The sequence below is a fragment of the Buteo buteo genome, chromosome 1, assembly GCF_964188355.1.
Source record: "Buteo buteo chromosome 1, bButBut1.hap1.1, whole genome shotgun sequence".
Lineage (NCBI taxonomy): Eukaryota > Metazoa > Chordata > Aves > Accipitriformes > Accipitridae > Buteo > Buteo buteo.
Genome location: NC_134171.1, coordinates 69,083,728 through 69,104,195, shown reverse-complemented (window position 1 = coordinate 69,104,195; position 20,468 = coordinate 69,083,728). Strand labels below are relative to the sequence as shown.

General features: G+C 37.6%; 1 protein-coding gene across 6 annotated transcripts in view; it reads left to right on the top strand.

The window, feature by feature from the left end:
- ARHGAP10 (Rho GTPase activating protein 10) overlaps positions 1–20,468 on the top strand; it is a 156,076-nt gene that overhangs the window by 49,441 nt on the left and 86,167 nt on the right. For all 6 annotated transcript variants that reach the window (XR_012651565.1, XR_012651564.1, XM_075035099.1 and 3 more), the window contains exons 4-7: positions 8,420–8,491; positions 11,765–11,866; positions 15,083–15,193; positions 17,337–17,441. Coding sequence is in view for 4 of the 6 variants with exons in the window: in XM_075035099.1 (XP_074891200.1) it covers positions 8,420–8,491; positions 11,765–11,866; positions 15,083–15,193; positions 17,337–17,441 (390 nt within the window). In the remaining 2 variants the exon portion in view is untranslated. The remainder of the gene's footprint in view (positions 1–8,419; positions 8,492–11,764; positions 11,867–15,082; positions 15,194–17,336; positions 17,442–20,468) is intronic.

Below are 20,468 nucleotides of genomic sequence, written 5' to 3'. Positions count from 1 at the left end.
AGTTGTGTAATGTAGGAATACATCTAATTGTTCTTAAGAAATTCTTAGTCTCCTTAACATCCAGTTTTTTCCCACTTTGTTAGATCGTTTGCTATAATTAACTGAGATTTTTTTCCTTTGTGAAGATTATTTAAAACTGCTGTTGTCTTACAGTCAATTGTTGGTTTGTTTTAACTCTCTTTCCAGTTAAATAATGGTTTATAGCTTCCTTCCTCTCTGTTTTCTGAAGTACATATGAAGAACCCCTTTTCTTTAGGGTTTTCTTGCCTCTTGCCAAATAAAATGTGTTTTTGCCTTAGTCTTTCTAAATTTGTCCCTAAGTGCTTGTGTATTTCCTTTTTACTCCATCATGTTTCTCTTTGTATAGGATTTCTGATACAATTATATTCACCTTACTGTTTCCTGTCATTTCCCAAGGCCATATAAAATTGCTGTTTGATATGGTCTCTTCCATTTCCTGCTACAGTTTTGGCACACTTCTATTCCTTCAGATATCTTCGGAGGGAAGATGCTACATAGTTATTTTTTGAACTTTTTTCCCCCCTTTTTTTCTTTTTGCAAAAAAGAAAGACTGTTTTTCTTATGCCATAGGTATTTTTCCAGTCCTCAGAAATCCTTTTGCATTCTTTGTTAGTTTTACCAGGTTGTCAGAGTCAAATTCAAAATAGCATCTCTCTGAAAAGCAGAATTATTCCTAGCATATATCAGGAACATGAGAAACTGTTTCTCTATGGATTTTTAAAGAAATCTCTCACTATTTTATTCTTTCTTCTTCTTCCTCTTAAAAAAAAAAAAAAAAAGAGGGAGAGGTTTCCCAGTTGTGGCTTCCCAAGTTAACAGAATTGTTAAGGTTCAAAGGCATAGACTCAAAAGGTTAAAGGTAGAATTTAAATAATCTGTGCAAATATGTACATATACTTACCTCTTACAATGAAGTATTTAAGTGCATAAGTATTTACTTCACACATTAAGTACTCACTTAACACATAGTGTTCATGAATAGCTTACTATTACCTTTTGTTCAGTGACTCTTTGTATTTAGTTCACACTAGTTTGCTGTGAAGATGGTATTAATTTTTCTGAGCTTTTCTTTGGTCCTCTGCACATGGGTATTTAAGGGTTCATAAATCTTAATCGATCTTCACAGTAGTCTGAAGAAATCTGTGTGAAGGAGCAATCAATTTACTCACTGATTAAGGGTAAAAAAAATCCAATAGTTCTGGATGTAAGATGCATTTAAGATCTGTTCAATTAGAGTTCAAGGCATTATATAGTACTCTGTATGTTCAGATCCTTTCAAGTCCATTGACAGTGCAGACTACTAAATATATCTGCCAAGACAGTGGAAAAGGCATAATTGGTGACCACTTCTGAAAAGTTAGGTTGCCAAACGCATATTGAACATCTCAGATGCAGAGATAGAGGCACAGATACAACGGAATTTCTCAGGAACAGCATTTGACTATCTTAACGCATGACCTAGATCCTTTTTTAACTTGTGCAAATTGTCCAATTTAATAAAACATTTTCCAGTTTTAGAAACAAGCAGAACAATTGCTACCGTATCTCATTGCCCAGTCTTCACTTTTCCTTTGTGTGGCATGAGGCCAGATGGCAATCGTATAATTATCAGAATACGGAACACAAATGCGGAACTACGACTACTTCAGGCTCATCTTTCTAAGTTTTGGTGATTCCTGACATTGAATGTTTGATTTATTTGTTTGTTTATTTCAGAATGTTATATACAGTATTCTGAAATTGTTTTGCAAGTTACATGTGAACTTCTGCACATTAATCTATAAAATAAAGATGACCGTTGTCTATACAATAGAAAAAAAAGTACAGAGTCAGTTCTTGGTGTGTTCCTCGCACCTCTGAGTGAATATGGCTGAAAAGTTCTGTTACCACTAGCTTCCTCTTCCAGATAACTTTGTGGTCTCACATGCATCAACATAACTCGGTAGAGAATTTTCATTCTGTTATTTCATCAATGGGAAATGTTTGGAATTCGCATTGTAAAACTGTCACCAGTTTGGATTTTGCTGGTTGTTAATAACACCACTGTTTCTTGTGGAGGACAGCGCTGACAATGAGCGAGCAGTTCATTCTTGACCAAACACTGAAGCCGTTGTTCACTGTTGGATTCCTTGCCGTTCAGTGGCATCTTTTTGCTCAGCGATGAGCTTTGCCATGCACGAAGAAAATGGGCATCATGCTATTTCTTTTCCTGAGCAGCCTTTTTGCTTTGTCAAGATCTTTATACGACCGCTGATTTCAAAGCGTGGACTGGAAGTGATTCTCTGGTTGTACAAGAACCAGACCAATGTTCTATTGGGTCATGCTGGTCAGCTCTTGCATATTGGGTTTGCTAAGGGGTGGTCTTTCTTTGGAGGAGTTATCCACAGCTTTCCTTCACTTTAGGTGGGGGAAAGCTGATCTGTTGCTGTTTGTGAAACTCTGTTTCTCTTTATTCCTTTTCCTGTTTGTTATGTTTATGGCTTTGTAGTATTTTCTCTTTATAGTGGAATGTATTTCATAAGAATAAATTTATTCAAAAGCCAGGACTATTAAATAACTTCTAGTAAGGAATCCCAGTGTGTGGCTGATGGCCTTTCATTATTTAAGATTGTAAAGCTACAGGGAAAGCTCTAGAGCAGTGAGAAAATCCAGACACTTTTACAAGAAAACTTGCATTTGAAAACAAACAAATGAGTTTTGGGTGTGGGTTGCACTGACTGCAGTCATCAGTGCGCCAATTAAATATAAAACCAGCGCTGAGAAGTGGTTAGAGAGATATGCCGCTCTGTCTGCAGGGCATACTGGCAGGAGAGTTGGCTGTGCAGCTAACTGGGAGCACATTCATGTAACTGTAAGAGCAAATTATGTTCTCATGGGAAAAGAAAGAGTAGAGATTAAGGCTCCGTGAGTAACATCTGATGTCCTCAGTAGTGGAATTGTATCCGCAAAGTTACATAATGCAGGGTTTCAGGCATAGATCTTAGTGCTTTGAGAGATTTCAGTAACAAATCACTATGCGAAGCAGGAAAGCTTTTTGGAGGAAAAAGTAATTTTTATATATTTCCCTCTCCCCCAACATTGGAGGTATCAGAATCAGCTTTTTTATTAGGCTGAATGTTGCAATTTCTTAGGAAAAAACACAGGAGAGCAATATCCTCTCTAAGCAGAAGTGCAGCTGTAGGTAGTAAATTTCTTCATTAGAAGGTAAATTTCTTTATTTAGCAGCGGTGTTAGCTACTTTGTTATTGAATCAGTGCTAGGTATGTCTTCCTTTCCACATTCTCTGTTGCACTCAGTAGGGCAAAACTTCCTTCCCAGATCTAGTTTCATTGACACTTGCTCAGTTTCATGAGCTCTGCCCTGACTGGTGGCCTCCCTCATTGCTTTGTTGAGGGGAGAAACAATCCTGCCCCTGTCTACAAACAAATCTTTCCAGTTGGTGCACTGGGAAACTTAAACCTCTCTTTTCCATTTGGCATCTAATCTGCATTCCAGTTCCTGGGATGAGAATTGGGAACTCAGCACTCGGGTGTCACAGTGCAGTCTGTAGCAAGGTGTATGTTTATGGCTTCTTTTTTTCTTTCTCAGTAAAGCTGCCTTGTATGGGAGAATGCTTAGATTCAGAATGGAGCAGAGTCAGTGTACATATTTACCTCACCACCAGAGTTGTTGATGAGCAATGTGTGATTTCCAGTTCTTCCAGTAAAGGCTGAGGTCTAAGGACACTTTTAGGATGAAAGCTGGGAGGCCACTGCTGCATTTGTCTAATAAGCAAAACATTTTGATTAACTTGGGTTGGTCCAGCCTTTTTAGCCACAGGGGCTAGACTGAGCTTCTGGGACTGCTCTTGTGGGCTGATACTCCTTTACAGCCCACGCAAGCAGCCTTCCTCTTCTGCAAGACAAGCCTGGTTGTGCCTGCAAAGGGAGCAGGAACGTAGAGAGACGGCTCCTGCCTAGTGCAGGAGGGTGAGAAAGCATAAGGAGCATTGAATGCTGGTGGATGGTGCTGTCTGTCAGGTTGCAGTGCATGGGAGGAGGTGTTTGGGGAAGCAGTTTCTCCCTAAACAGCTATACTCCCACCTTCTCTGAGAAGGGAAGAAGTGACAGGCTAACTGGAGTCATCTTGTGGACTGGCACTGACTGGTAAGTTACCTGTTGGATTTGTTGACTTGACTGATAAAGTAGCAAACAGCTGTAAATGCACTTGCTAGTGGATTTAGTCTGTGCCTTTGTGGTCTGCTCTAGGAAATGTTGGTTTGAGCCCCTTAATCTATGACCTATTACTTATTTCTTTGGAAGAATATGGAGCTGGAAAAGTCAGGATTATCACCATTCTGTACAACTACTGTGCCTGAGCAGGTGGAGTTTTGTAAAGACATATGAAATTAGGAGGTATACATGAAGCCGAAAGCCTGCTTTAAGATGTTGTTGTAGATGTTGGATACAGTGATCTTCTGAGGTGATGATGGCAATGATTATTTTATTGCTGCTGTTGCCAGTTTTACATTCAAGTTAATTCTTTGACCTTTCAATAGGTGCAGCAAATAGAACAGGAATAGCGTAAGCAGTTTCAGACCATCTGCCCAAGGCATGTGTGCACATTGGGTTAAACATTTCTTAAAGCATTCCTGAGACTTTGACATTCATAAAGCTGGCTAAGATACTGTTACCTGAGACATGACCTCTTTATATTGATTCACTTATGACTTACACTTTCTGTAGTTTGCCTGCCAGATTTTAAAATTGAGTATATATTCCTTTAAGGTAGGTTTGGATAGATCAGAGACATAAAGAAAAGAAAGGATTTTTTTTTTTTGTGCCCTTTAAATAGTACATTCCTATCATCATAATCTGCCAGGATTAGAGGAGTAGAGGGATGAAAATTAATTTAAGAGTCAAGACAGAAGTTGAAAGAGGAAAGAAGGTGTAATTTTATGTTAATGAATATTTAACTTAAATTCTTAATTAACTTTTCTTGGAAATTTTACATTTTAACATAGCCCTAGTTCTTAAGGAAGGTGCAAGTGATAATAGCAAATGTATTCAAGTGATCCTTAGCTTATTTTCTTATACTGGGAAATTTTTTTTTTTTGTCTGCTGATCTGTTATCCATGGTTTAAAAAAAAAAAAAAAGTGTTGTTTTGAGTTCCCAAGTTATAAATAAACTAAGTTAACAACAAATAGCAGTCTAAATAATGTTTTTGTTCTATAAATAAGTACACATCTTTTTGTAGCTTTTCATGACAAGCACTGGCTTCTAAGTACTGGAAAACAGTGTAGCAAATGCCTCCCTGTTTTGTCTAGTATTGTGCATATTTTAATTACGAATTTCGTTTTTATTTCTGTCAGTCAGAACAGCAGCTCTGTAATTCACTGTTAAATTTACCATTCATGTCTTGGTTGACAGTTTCTGTTTATACACATACAAACTCACATATGTGCTCATTTCAGTGAGGATGAAATACTCCTTCTATATTTTTATATATGGGCCTGGTATGAAGCTCCATGAGAATGACCAAAGACCTACAAAAATCCCACTTGACCAAGAAATACTCAAGAGCCCCGTTGTTTAACCCAGACACAGAAGCAAAGGGGGTGACAAATCATAAATACCTGTATGGCAGGCAAAATTCTGCAGAGAAGCATCTGTTAAGAAAAGTTTAAGTTGCCCAAAATAAGAAACATCTTTTTTGGAAGGAGGGGAGACTTGTTTTTCTTGCAATGAAAGAGTTACTGGCATATCATACCACTGGCAGCAGTGGAATCTGTTTGCTGGCAGTTGCTGAGGGAACATCCCATTTTGATTTAAAGATTATTTTCTGCTTCAAACAAATTCCTATAATGGTTCCTGTGGTTAATGCTGCACAGGAGCGTAGCAGACCAAGTGATTTGCAGTCAGCCTTGCTGGTTTATAAACCACAGACTTTTCTGCATGTGGGTTTGTTTTTTTCTTTTTGATTCTCTCTTTCTGTTACATCAAGGTGCTATGGTTTTCTGTTCAGCATACATCCACTGCCTGATGATCTTACTTTTCACTTTTTTTGTGTAAAAGTTCAAACAACCAATAAGCAGCTTGTCGTTAGATACTCATTTTTAACCTTCTGACCACTTAAGCGCTCAGTTGCTACCTTTAAATGCTTTTAAATGATTCCACTAACTGTGGTGCTCTCACCTCCTGGCAGCTAGCATCATCCTCTGAGTTGTGCTCTGAGGAGGCGTCATAGCTTTCTCCCTCACTTTGTCAGTATAGAGGGAACTGGCAGAAACAATTTAAACTTCTTAAAGTTTTCCAATATAGAAGGACTATTCAGTGATTTCTGCGAGCAGTTCTCCACTCTGACTTGTGAGAATCCTTGCTGTCATCAAGGAGAGATCCTTCAGTCCTCAGGTGCTTCTCCTGTGTCCCAGGAAACTGTTTCTGGTGCTTGATCCAATTATAAATCCAAATTACTGTTTCCTTTCAGTCCCTAAGAATTTCCAGGAAAGTTTTGGGAGCCTGACAAAATTTGAAAAACCTGAGTATCCTAAAAACTGCCCTAGAGACTCCTCCTGGTAACTGCTTGAGTAGTTAGGATATATATTGCACAGGCTGCCAGGTGGGCTAAGTCCTTCCTAGAACCACAGTTCAGCTCCTGTTTTGGGGGCATTTGACTGCCCTGGCTCTCTTTTGGTGGGAGTGGAGGCAGCTCAGAGAACGAATGGTTTTTCAGCTGCCAAAAGCATTCCCAAGGCCTTGGGATGAACTCTTCAGGATATCTCTTTGCTGGGCTAGAGACGTGGCAGAAGTTGCTCTGGTGTCCTTCCCGCACTCTCCAGCTCAACACAAGGGTCTCCTGAGTTGTGGTTAGCCTGGTACCGCCGTACGATTTTGAGAGGCAAAATTGTCAGGTTTCCATTTTCTTTTGCTCCCACCAAAGGTGGACTGAAGAGTGCTTGAAGTGTTTTTGACAAAATCAGGAAATAGATGCAGAAAGAAAAAGTTTGGGCCACAAGAACAAGTGCTCTGAAGTTAGGAAGTATCTGTTGTATGGATGACTGTGCAACGTATGGTTTGGCCCAGACTTGCCAGATATTTGGGTTTCCAGTTAGCTACGTAGGTTAGCATGCTGCTGTGGCTGTTTAAAAAATCTGGGTTGCTCTGGTTACAGTGAATTGGCGGGATGACTCCCACAGTAATCCCTGCATGGCTCCGGGGGTGGGTGGGAGCAGACAGTGCTGTTCAGATTTGTGTTGTGCCAGTTCTCTAATACATCCCTCCTGTGTTTTATGATAAGAGCTTTTTAGAAGTGTTCCAGAAGGCTGGTTTAAGCCTGCAATGTTTTATCTGAAACTTTTCACATCTGAAGGGGGAGGGGGGGGAAGAGAGGGGAAAGCCTTGTGTTGTGTCTAAGGTGGGCTTCCAGGGAGCTCTGCGTGGATGGATTCCTGGCAGCTCAGTCCCGTGGCTGTGCTAAGCCCAGTCCTGGGCACGATTTACTCTGTGGGGTTTGCCTTAGGACCGAGACCGAAAGGATCCCACCTGCTCCTCCACACCTCCAGCGCTCTTGCCAGCTTTTCTGTGCTGCTGTTGCGTTCAAGAAGTTCTAACCTTTACTGAAATTTCGAACATTTTTTTAAATTTTATGTCTTGTTTGCAGCAAACCCAAACCCAACCCTGCTCCATCTCTGGTGAAATTTCATGTGAACTAGGAACTGTGTTTGCTGGCCAGATCTAATAAGCTACAGTTTTCTTATAATGGCATACTGTGTCCTTTTCCTTTCTCTTTAGTATGGCTGTGAGGCTGTCTATCCTAAGTGTACTGGTTGATGCTCAAAACCAACTAAACCTCTTGTTTCTTGACTTTACACCTCTTGATTTTCTAACTTAGGTTAACTTAAGGTTTTCTTAATGTACTTAAATGTAAATATTTGGAAATACTTATATCAATGCCTAATGGCTTTAACTGTGTGTTAAAAGATTGTTTTTTGCTACTCAGTAGTCTATTCTGCAGTTGCTTGTAGTGTTTCTTGTTGCAGAAATTTTTGTGTCCCCAAATGAAAATCATTTGTTCTGTGTCTTATTCTGGTGTTCAGTCATTGAGACTGTCAGCCTGATCTGCAAGACTGGCACAAGTAAAATAGTTGCAGTTTGGCTGCAGCCTGTAAATTTCTGAAATTTCTGCATTTGTTTTAGATTTAGTTTTCCTGACAGTGGATTGAAATAAGGGATAGAGATTTTGAAACCTTGAATGAACTCAGAGATGTGATTTTTTTGAGTCAGGACATAAGGCTCCTAACTTTCATACTTCACCTTTATTTTACCCCAGAGCGAGCTTGCTTTTTTTCTTTTTATTGCTCTGCTAAAGTGACTTGTCAGTCTGGCTACAGAAACCTAACCCATTCTTTTTTTTCTTTAGGCACTCAGTGTTACTGAAACTCTGATCAAACCTTTGGAAAGATTTAGGAAAGAGCAGCTAGGAGCTGTAAAGGTTTGTCCCTCATTTCCTTTATGATAAGTATATTTAATTTCTCTACTTGGATTGCATTGCAGTAATGACATGTATTTGGCAGAGAGATGGTGGTGTTTATATTTCATGTATTCACACTTCTTTTTCTACTTTGAAAACTTGCTTCAGAAGCAAATGGAAACTATGTTTCAAGAAAAGAAGAATGTGTCCTTTCCCTTCCTTCTCTCCTCCCCCTCCCTTATCTCTTGTGTCTGGAATAGGAGCAATCCTGCTAAGAGCATGCCTCCCTTCCTAATGGGTAATCCTGTTCTGCTTTGTATTTGCTTGCAGTTGGACAATCAAAGGCTGAAAAATATTAACTACCCAAAGAAGCTTGCTCATCCATATGCTTTTAACTGTATTTTTGCAACCTGCAAAGTGAAAATTGCCTTTTGTTTTTGTTTTGAATAAATAACTCATTGCCTCTGTATGAGTGGAAAAAAATAGGGATGGAGAGGCTAAAGATCTCATTCAAAATTTTTTCTTTTGTGAAAGTGTTCAGTAATTTTTTTTTTAAGACTGTCACTATGTTGTGTATATGAAAAAAAAAAGGCAAAAAGTAGTTTTCATATGGTTAATACAGGCTAGATTTGGATAAAAATAACAAATTTGTCCTCTTTCTACGTTCCTTCTTCCAGTGAGAAATTTAACTGCTTATTTAAAAAAAAAAAAAGAAGGAAAAGAAAAAATCCCAGCTATTTAGCACAGTTTTCTGTTGCAAAACCCAATTCGTACATTTTTAAACTACCACTCTGCAGATGTTTTATTTTATAATTTCATGACTTCATAAGCAGTGATATTTAATAGCTAAGATAATGTTTCAATTACAAGAATGCTATACATTTTGACTTTAGCAGGAATGACTAACAAGTTCTGAATATGATTTCAGTGTTCATGAATGCAAAATGCTCTGTTGATCATAAATCATTACAGTTCAATGGTACAATGAGCTTTGTGTAATTTTATAGACTTCTGAGAAGTATATCAGACGTCCCAACCAACATAGAATAAAAACTTGGTCTGTAATATAGGGATTCTTCCAAGGAAAAAGAGAATTAATTCTAAATGGAACTTATTGTCATAGAAGCAGCTGTAATGCATGGATTATTTCGACAGTATTTTTGGTGTTAAAGAACATTGCTGGTTTTGGGGTGAGAACTCCTAATACTGTAAATTATCTCATAATCTTCACTTATTTCTTAGTCAGAATTCAGTCCCTGATGTTTCTAACGTGACAAGTTACATTCACACAGTCTCCATCTTGCGTTTTGTTTGGATGGATGTTTCTTCCCTTGTGTCCCTGCATACTGTTTCTGTGAAGTTGAAGCTCTTATTTGTGATTTAGCGATTTTTTTTGGACAGAATTCTCAGTGACCTTAAATTGAACTGTCTTGCATAATTGTCTAATATTTAAATAAAAATCCTCTAAAAATATTTAACTCTTCGAATATTCTTAATTGCATATTTATTCAAGATAATCAAAATACTGACACTGGAAATATAATATTGCTTAGTTCTGAAAACCAAGTTGTGGCATCTAGTAGTGAAATATATCTGGAACATTGTGTAGTATTTGCATCACGAAAAATTTACATTCTTACCATTACAAAATAAAAGGTGAATCTGCTGCATCAGATTTCCCTGTATCTTACATCCCCTGCTGATGAAATGGTCTGAGTTAGGCTTAAGAAGATAAAGAAGAAAAAAAGTTTAGCTCCATAGTGCTGGAAGCTGAGACCCTTATTGAATTGTCCCTTAGTAAAAGTTGTTGCCTTTCTAATCACAAACTACATGTGTAAAGTTTCTGGCTTTGCCTATTTAGGCATCAACAGCGCTCTTTTTTTCAGGCAGCAGTCAAATGTTGACCAGATCAATGGAAATTTTGCTAATACAAAGATTCCATGCCCCGCCCCCCTCCCTGCTTTCTTCCTGATTTCCCATATGCTAATATGTTATCACACTAATAACATATGCATATCTTAATGTTTCTCCGTAGGTATTGTGGCTGCCTTTTTAAAGGAAGTTCTTAGACTCATAATGGAGAAAAAACTAGCATTTTTGGTAGAAGGCCTTGCTGAGAAGCAATCCTAAACAGCTTAGATCCCTTCTTTAATAGAATGCCACCTTTAGAATGCAATCATTCAGAGAACAAAATCGTGTATCACTTATAATACTATATGTAATATAGTATTAAAAAGGAAAGGTTAAGAGAAAAAAAATGAGCAAGTGTATCTGTAGAGTCTAATCAATATGTTAGGTAGAATACATTTAAATGAAATTCCAAATTGACAGATGATGGAAAAATAATTCTAATTGAACTGGTATCTTTCTGATGAGTAAATCTGTCCGTTCTTGAATGCATAATTAAATACTTGATTTTACTTATTTTAGATTATTTTCAACTGCAATTAGTTATTCTAAAAATAGCTTCAAAACCGGTTGGTTGATTTAATCAATACTTATTTCTGTCTTAACACACATAGTTAGGAAACTAGAACTGAAGAAACAAAAGGGTTGTTTTGCAATGTCTTCTACTAAATTAGATCCAAGAACTCAGATTTCCTAGAAACACTTAATGGCTATCCCTCTTCCAATACATTGCCTTTGGTGGTCAAAGAAATGGATTTGCACATGTAAATGATATTCATATGTGTCTGTGAGAGTTTCTCTTTTGCTAGCATGATTTTATGTTTTATGAGATTTTTCTTTATTTTAAAAAGTCTTTTTTTCCACGGGCGCAACAACAGCCTGGTAGAAGCAGGAATTCAGCACAGAGGTCTTCATGTGGCTTTAAAATCAAGAAATCCTGTGGAATATGGAGCTGTGTATTTGTTTTGGGTTTTGAACTATTGGAACTTTTCCCCCTGTCGATTATAGAAAGGTCTTTTTTTCAGTGTCACTGATATTTCCCTTGAAGTCCTCTATTCAAAAACAAAATGGTGTGGATGACCCCTGAAAATAATGAAAAATGCAATAAAAAAAGAAGAGTTGTTTTTTTTTTTCTTTTTTTTTTACTTGGAAGATGTAAACATTCATGTGATGAACTTCACCATAATGATGCAATGGGATTTAATCTCAAGTTAGCCTTTAAACTAATTTTAAAAATGAGTTGGAAACATACATTTCCTTAGTTTTTGGAACTATGATAGTTTGTTTTTCTTTGTTTCTGATTAAGTAGAATTTTAAAAGAAGAAAGAAGGAGGCTTTTCTTACATTTTTATATATAAATGAATGTTACTTTTTTTCTGTGTCTAGGAGGAAAAAAAGAAGTTTGATAAAGAGACAGAGAAGAACTACAGTTTGTTAGAAAAGCATTTGAATTTATCAGCTAAGAAGAAAGAGCTACAATTACAAGAGGTATTGTTGCCTCTCTTTATGCAAGCTAAAGGCTTTTGAGTTAAGTAAATATATGTTATGCAAATGCAAAAAAAGCATTCATAGTAGTAAAGAAAAATTTGTGTCAACTGGAAAGGTTGGTGAGAAAATCAGTATTTGCTGAACTTGGTGTAATCCTACCGTTTTCTGAATCGAGGGCTTTACTTGGTGTGTGTATGAAGTACTGAACATCGTGTTAGGTTTTTTATATAATTGAGGGAATAGCAAAGTGCAAGTATATTGTGAAAAACTCTGCATTTCTTAAGAGGCTTTACCATATATGTAATTTGCATTGCATTGTATGTATTGACTAAGTGTCCTGTATTAACGCTTAATGCAAAGTACAGCAAGACTTGTATTATTGAAGGAAGTATTTTTGTGCCTTTTTTTTTTTTTCCTTCTCATGTTTTGAAGATCTGTTGTTTTTCAAGTAATGCTACAAAAAAGTTTGTTGACAATTTATAACTTAAAACCAGATCTGTTTTGCCTGGCATTCTTTCTGTCCCTGTGGGTTTATTGTCATCATCCTTATTTGTAATAGCTTTTATTTCTGGAGCAACAGCAAATAGTACGTGAGAAGACCACAGAGAAATTTTGCAGACACTTGCTGTAGGCAGAAGGATTTTTTTTTTCCCCAGAGAAATGTAATTATGTCAGATTTGTTAATGCTTAGTCTATTAATACCTTGTATCATTAAACACTTAGTGTTTTACTTAGAGATAACTCTTCTCCCTGCCCTCTACCCCACCCCAAATAATCTATGCCATTTTTCATTAAAAATGGTTAATGTAACTGGCAAGTTAGCTAGGAAATTAAGAACCTTAATTGTTCTTGAGTTCTTGAGTTCACTGTATTTGCGACATAGGCATTCATATGCATAAACAAGGGTCTTCTGGGGAGTTGAGTTGTCCGGGTGAAGTTAATGGGCATTGCTCATGTGTCAAGACCTGTACTTTTATCAAATTGATCAGCTCCCAAAGAACTCTATGCAGAAAAAATGAAAAAGTGTTAATTATGATCTCTTGATGATACCAAGAACCATATTTCAAAGTCTGAAGTGAGACCTAACCTCAAGGGAAAAATACAAAATGCCTGCAAGAGGCTGTATCCAATGCAGTCTGAAGTTTTAAAGCATGTGTGAAGACTAGAATGAGCAAATAGTTTTGTTTTAAAAGTCCTTCCAAGTTTAATGAACAAAAATTCTGAAATTCTTCAGTCAGGCTCTTTCATTTGTGCATTTAATTTTGGAGTATAAATGTATCAGCAATTAAAAAAAAAAGGACTTGCAGTATGTTGTCAGAGTGCTAAATAGGAAAAACTTTCTTGCACAAGCTTAGAGAATACGTATATATAATTACATGGGAGCTTCCTAATTTGGTATTATACATGGCTAGTTGTGTCGGCTCTTGACTGGAGTAAATAAAGGATGCGGGTATAAATTTGACAAAAATTCGATGAAAAACATGCCATGTTATGGAGTGTGTCTTACATTAACATAGCCTTTGACCCTTTGAGACTCTTAGTGGAGGGATATTCCTGAAAATTCACTGAGGCACATGGTGTGTGTCTCATTTCTGTATTTCTTCAGCAGTACACAAAGTACAATGCAACAGGAAGCAAACTTGCTGGGTGCACGGGGAGGCTCATGCCTCAAAAAACTGACAAGAGGTGTGAATTTATTTACAGGGGAATTGAGAAAAATTAATAAAATGGCTGTGTTGGGTATTGTATTCTTAGGGGGTGTGTGTGTGTGTGAGGTGGCAGGCAGGCAACCAAAACAATAAACAACCAAAAAACAGAGAGATATAGAAACAGGCTTACATGAGGCTTTGGTGTATATAGTGCAGTCTTGCTATCAATTAGCCAGATGTCCTAGTAGACCCACTTGATGGTCTTTTTCTGTGGCTACCCTTCAGTACCTGTGTATATATATCATTAGAAGCTTTGCTGACAACTCAAACAATTCCTGTGTTGCATGGTTTGTAGGATGCATTGAAATGGCTTGGTTTTTTGAAACATGTTTTCTTACTGATGTGCATGTCAGTGCTTTATTGTTTTAATGGCATTTGTTGTTATGCCCCTTTAACCACTGACAGTTTTCTAGCACACAGCAGCAAAGCAAAGTACGTCTTAAGGCAAAACTGTCTTAAAGCTAATTTGACTTATCCTCTTAAAGCATAGCAGTCACTGTTCTGCCTGAAGGGTATAGTTGCAGTATTTGAGAGAGTGTGTGATAGAAAGTCTGGTCCTTTCACATAACCCTTTCTCTACTGCCTTTTGTAATTTAGTGTAGAAGCATTTGATATTAACACATGGTCAAGGACTAAGTGTTAATCGCTCAGAGTATCCCTTTGTAGCCTTTCTTTAGTGTATTTTAATAAAGGTTTCTGTTACCCAGTTCTTAAAGTTTTATAGTACAATGAGGGCACATGTACCTTAAATAGTAACTTAATGAAATAATACATATTTGCTAGAAAGTTAAATGTTTATCCTCAGATGAATGGCAGCTCAAATAAAAATGTTGACTATGAATATGTGTTGGCATTTCAGCAAAGCTGAGCTAAAAATCAGCTGCAGCTAATAAGGTTGCATTTTTAAATATTTGATGCTCTGTGGAAACTTGTGAAGTGTCTTACAAATAAGTAAACTTTTTTTTATTGCTTTTCTTGCCAGTCAGAGTGAGCACAGGGCTGGGATGGGTACAATAGCATTCTGGTTATTTACAGCAGTTATTTGGGTTAGAGAGTAAAGCTTACAGTATCAGCAATGTGGTTTTCAACAGTAATATTTTTTTCCTTACTTTGACTGGAGAGATGATTTCCCCCTTTTCTAATGGAAGATGCTGCTAGCCCCCTCTCTCTGTTTGGGCAGGCACCTTTTCAACGCTATTAAAGCAGTGAACACATACCTGCTCTTATGTATTTGCCTTTGATTCCATAGAAAAGAAGCTCGAAGTGTTACTGGAATGTTTCTAAAAATTTAGCCTCGTGATTCAGAACAACATATGTTATCTAGTAGAAAGGGAATTAATTACTGCTGCCATTTAAAAGTAAATAAATGAACTGTGTTGTAAAGGAACAAATCCCAGTCTGGAGAAAATTATCTTATCGCCTGCCACTTGTATGCTATACATGTGTCATTTTGAAGTTGTCTGCGAAATGTCTTTGAAACTTCATTAGCTGTATCTTCTGTGTGCAGGCAGATAACCAAGTGGAGCAGAATAGAAAACACTTCTATGAGCTGTCACTGGAGTACGTATGCAAGTTGCAAGAGATACAGGAGCGGAAGAAATTTGAGTGTGTGGAACCTGTAAGTACCAGTGAATTCACCCTACCCTGTCATTCATAAGGGATGGAGAAGGAATGCAATTGGACAAAAGCCAAGGAGCTCTCTTTTCTGGGAAAACATGTGCAGTTGTGTGACTTAACAGAATTTAAAGCACTCTTGTTATATCTGTGCAAATTCCTTGTCGAGATACACTTAACCAGGCATCTTAAAACTTACCTCAGTAATTACAGTTGATTTGAATCCATTGATGTTGGTTTTCAGAAAATGTGTGAAACCTTGTGCTGTACTGGAGAAACCTCAATTTATGGTGTGAGTTAGAATAGAGGATTCAAGAAGATGATGTTGGGGTCAGACTTTTTGCCTTTTTTTTTTTTTTTTTTTTTTTTTTTTTTTTAACCACTGAAAGCTTATTCCTGAGTAATGTAAGGAATTTTGTTTTCAATATGAAGGTTGCACATAGAGGCCTGTTAGTGAATAAGTGCAGATATAAATTAATTAAGAGGGTGCTGCTGGCTAGAAGCTCATAAAAAAAAAAAAGTCTGATATGTTTGATTTCAATTGCAATTTAATCTGTGCAGAAGTCAAGAGGTTCCAGTGAATTTCAGTGAAAATCATACATGTACTGACCAGACTTAATTAAATCTCTGCGAAGACCTTGTTCTAAAAATTTCTGAAATGTGCATTAGCTTTGTAGTATAAATGCAACTTTATGAAACAACAAGAGAACAGTAAGTGTAATACTGAGATAAAGGGAGGATGGATTGTAGAAGTGACTTTCATTCACTCATGCTCTGAAGTCTGTGTTTTTTGGGCCAAGTCGGTCCTTTTATTCTGATAAAATTATTTTAATGTAAAAATGAAATAAAGTCCCAAATGACCCTGATCAAAGTCGTTGGTCATTATGGAGTTAATGAGAGCTGTGTATTTTAATATAGCTTATTCCTGTATGAAAAAATTGCTAAAATCCTTAAGTGGGAATAAATTGCTTTAAATACATTAGCATTGTTCAAGGAATGGGAAAATGTTGTGAAAAATGGTTGTGTGGGATTTTTTTTGTTGTTGATGTGTTAGGGTTTTTTTTGTTTGTGGTTTTTTAAACAAATTTCTAGTTTTTAATTTTTTTTTTTTTTTTTTAAATCCTAAATAGTTCTGGATTCAGTTCTTGTGTTTCAAACTATTTGAAGTTTCCTCAGAGCCAGACTAGAGTAATGAATCTTCAAATTATGTTTTTGAAACACGTCCCTTTCTCTTTCCTGGAAGCTCCCTCTGGATGGGGCTGAACTTTATGTTGCTCAATTTGTATTTGAAGTTTACACTAGGGTAGTAAACTGACATTATTTAGTACCAAATTCTTATTCCCTTTCCCCTTTGTAATGCTTTAAATTTATGTGGGTTTTGCATTTTTGAAAATGATTTATTTGCATATGACTTCAGACTATTAAATACATTCTTCGGTTTGTTCTCTTTTTAATAAAGAGAGTTGTTCTTTCCTGTGTCACTTGCTTCTTTCCAACAACCTGAACCAAACAGGAGAGGTAGGCAGTACTGCACCTTGTCCCGTTTCCAAGATAGTATAACTCGTTCATTGTTTTAAACTGAAACACTGAAGTCAGAAAATGCAATGGTGGATCATTTGTTGGTTCTGATAGAGGGTCAGATCTGCATACAAAAAGCAGTGATCGGTAGAGTTACTGGAGGGAAAGCTTTCATCTTTGAACAAACCAGTTAGCTCTGTTATGAAAGTCATCTCAATGCGATCATTACCAGGGAGGGGAATGACAAGGGAAATGGTGACTAAAAGACAGAATGCTCATTACCTCCTTCTGCGCAATTATTTATTCCAGACATCATTGGTATCAGAGGAACTGTAGGAAAACCATTACATAGGAAAGTTTAGGAGATAGACAATGTATATTGCCTACAGGCAAACTTAAAGTAGAGATCAGTTGTGAAATTCCAGAGACAGGACCACCCAAAAATGTCTATATACATAGCTGATCATTTGGATCTAAATAGTTATTAATAAATTGTAGGCATTAGTGGAAATTTATTTAAAAATAATAATTTTGTCATCTCTGATCTTTCTGAAAAAGGCTACATGCAGCAATCATATTCAGGTAAATGGAGTTTTTCATTCTAACAAGTCTTTTTTTTTCTATTTCAGGTGCTATCATTTTTTCAGGGTTTGTTCACTTTCTATCATCAGGGATATGAACTTGCTAAAGACTTCAATCATTACAAGATGGCCCTGCAGATAAATATACAAAATGTAAGTTGACATTGACATCTATGCCTTGTCTAATTTTTTGAGTAAAATTGCACACTTAAGTTACTTTATATACAGTTATCTGTATTGCCAATACTTTCCTCGGTGTTGGTGCATTGCCTTGTGAACTTTGGGGATGTAGCGCCATCTCCTGGCTAACCAACCACATCACTGAACCAATCGTTGCTAATTCCAGTGAATTCTTAATTTCTAATACTCCCCTAAAAAACAAACGCCAAGTAAAGGGCCCCCATTCCTTTTTCCAGTTTTTTATAGAGATGTAACACAAGGATTGTAATGAGAGAGTTTAAAAATGAATGAAATCTGTTAAAACGCATACAACAGTGGAGAATTCAGAGGACGGGTAATGAAATGCCAAGGTTCTCAGTGTTTTAGGTGTGTTTGAAATCGAGTATGTGGTGGTTGTGTCTGAGGGTCATTGCTTGATAGGGCTATATTATCCATAACTAGAGAAAAGGAAAGAAAACCAGCTGGGTTTATAGTGTGTTTTTTTTTTTTTTTTTTTTTTTTTCCATCTTTGCCAGCAGAACGACTTGGAGTTTCTGTTTGTCTTGAAGCAGCCCTTTTAGGCAAGAACATCCCTGTTGGTTTGGGGTGCAGAACTGTATAAGGAGACCTAGTGTTAGCACGCATGGCATATTTGACAAAATAATGTGTTCCTTGAAGGGCAGGCTTAACTGGGGCCCACCACTAGTTAGTGTACCCTCCCACCAAATTGCCCAGTATGATCTGCTTAGAACTGGGAGAGCAGCAAGCAATGTGACAGGATGAAGCAATGAGACTGACGGAGTCACTAGTCAGATGGTCTATTTGCTTCCTTGAGATTTGTTGAAGAACAAAACTTGTTCAGAGGAACTTGGAGGTGCCAGAGGCCTGTTGGTAGGGAACAAACCATGTACCTTACTGCAAACAAGCAATTCATGATGGTGCATCTGTTTCATCGACCTCTAAGGGCACCTGGAATTAAGACACAGAAACTACTTCTCAGAGGTTGCAATCTATTTTTAGAAATGGCTTAAATAGCAGGCAGTAGCAGGGAGATGGAAAGGCGGAAGAGAGGATTAAGGTGGCTGTAATACACAGTGACATGATTTATGTGTTATGATACCATTCCTTTAATTTTCTTCCTGTATGTTTAAGTCTCAAGTTTCCTCTTGAGCTGTTGTTTGGTCTGGGTAGGGGAACTGAGTAGTGGTAACTTCATAAGCAGACTTCTATGGCAGAAGTCAGTGCTTCTGGAGGAAATTTCAGGACAGACTTGCTTCTTCAGTGTGCTTAGCTTAACAGAATGAGGAGCAGCGTGGAGCCGTAGTGGATAGAGGGGAGCTGATGCAAGATGAGCAGGAAATGAAATATGAGAGGGAAGCTACGATACAGTTTTGAAGAGTGGGATTTCAGACTACAGATGGAAAAGAGCCAGTGAAGTGGTCTGAAGAAGTGATGAGCAATAAGAAAGCAAACTAATTTCAACAGCTGCATTTTCAATTGACTGAATGGTATTATAGTGTGCCCCAGGAAATCTAAAAGAGATTGAGCATTGCAGCTCAAGTTTTATGAATAGACAGAAAGAATGACCTGGATTTCAAAAAGCTGTAGAGAGAAAGGAGGCAAGGCTTAACAGCTATCTGAGGTAAGAGGAGAATAGAAGGAAGCATCTGGAAAGATCATGAGAGGACATGACACTCTCCACTATGTTGAAAATGAACAAAACATCCCAAAAGAAAAATGAACTAGGGCCTGGCTGTGGCACAGCTGAGCTGCTGGCAGACCACTGGATTGACAAGTTAGAAATTGAAGGGTACAAGATTCAGTACAGATTGCCTAGCTGCATATGGAGAGTGATTTGAGAGTTGCCAGCATAGCTGTAGTAATTGCCTTCCTTTTCATTCGGGTCATCTTTACTTTGAGAATTATGCTGTGGATTTCTTCTCCACACCCTGCCCCAGACCCTGCCTTCCCCTCATTCCCTGCCAGAATGAAAAAGAAAAAAATAAAAATCCTAGCCTTGTACCCCAAGCTCCAGTAAGCTGATTCTTCAGACAGTCTTAATCTCTTGTAGAAATCCTGCATCTTCAACTAGATTCCCCCGCACTCCCAGGACTTTTCTCTTGTTATCTCAGTTCTGTGCCCAACCCCATACAAGGATCCTTGTAGCTTTGATCATGCTCTCCTGCCCTGCAAGCAAACCTGGTCTTCCCTGGGAAGAGGAGGTATAGCGACACTGGTGCAGTGACTGTGGTTGACCCCTGGTTAAGCTTAACTTTATCACAGCACAAAGGGAGATAGAAATTTTCTTGAGATTTTTGAAGCCCGTGGTGCTCCATCCCACCATTCCCGGGGTGCATTTCACACACTCAGATTTGTGATCACTGCACAGCCAAGACAAACATTGCGGCAGGATCATTTAAAGCATCTAACCAAAGAGTGATCAGTGCTCAGACAGGAAGGTGTAGGTATGAGCAGTCACTATCAATTTTTTTGCCTTTGTCCTGAGTACAGAGTATATTTTTTTTAATGCAGCTTTTCTGGGTAATTATGAAAAGGAGCTTAGAAAATTGTTTGGAGCCTTGGAAATGAGTTTGTCTACAGGGTCTAACTCCAAATTTTGCAAGCAGATGTGACCTGAAATTGAGATGATGGATATGGGGAGGGTTCAGGGCAGTTGTTTTGCCTGGAGGTAAGGTAGCAGTTGTTCTTAGTCATCACCTAAAGAATGTTTTCAGCTTTCCTCTATAAAACATACAGGTATGGGTGGCTGCTCTGACCAGCTTGCATGGACTGTGTTTATGCCCATGAATAAACTGCTTCCAAGCATAAATCTGGAATTTGCATGTACAGATGGTCAGTCAGGAGCATAGTGTTAACTGTCTATGTACAAGAATGGATACTTGTTTATATTCATGATATTTTTGTCAGTGTATGCGACTGTATGCTTGTACTGGGGAAGAAAATAAAATTGGTGAGGCAGCATTTTTCAGAAGCTTACCCATTTTCAGAAAAATAAAGGTG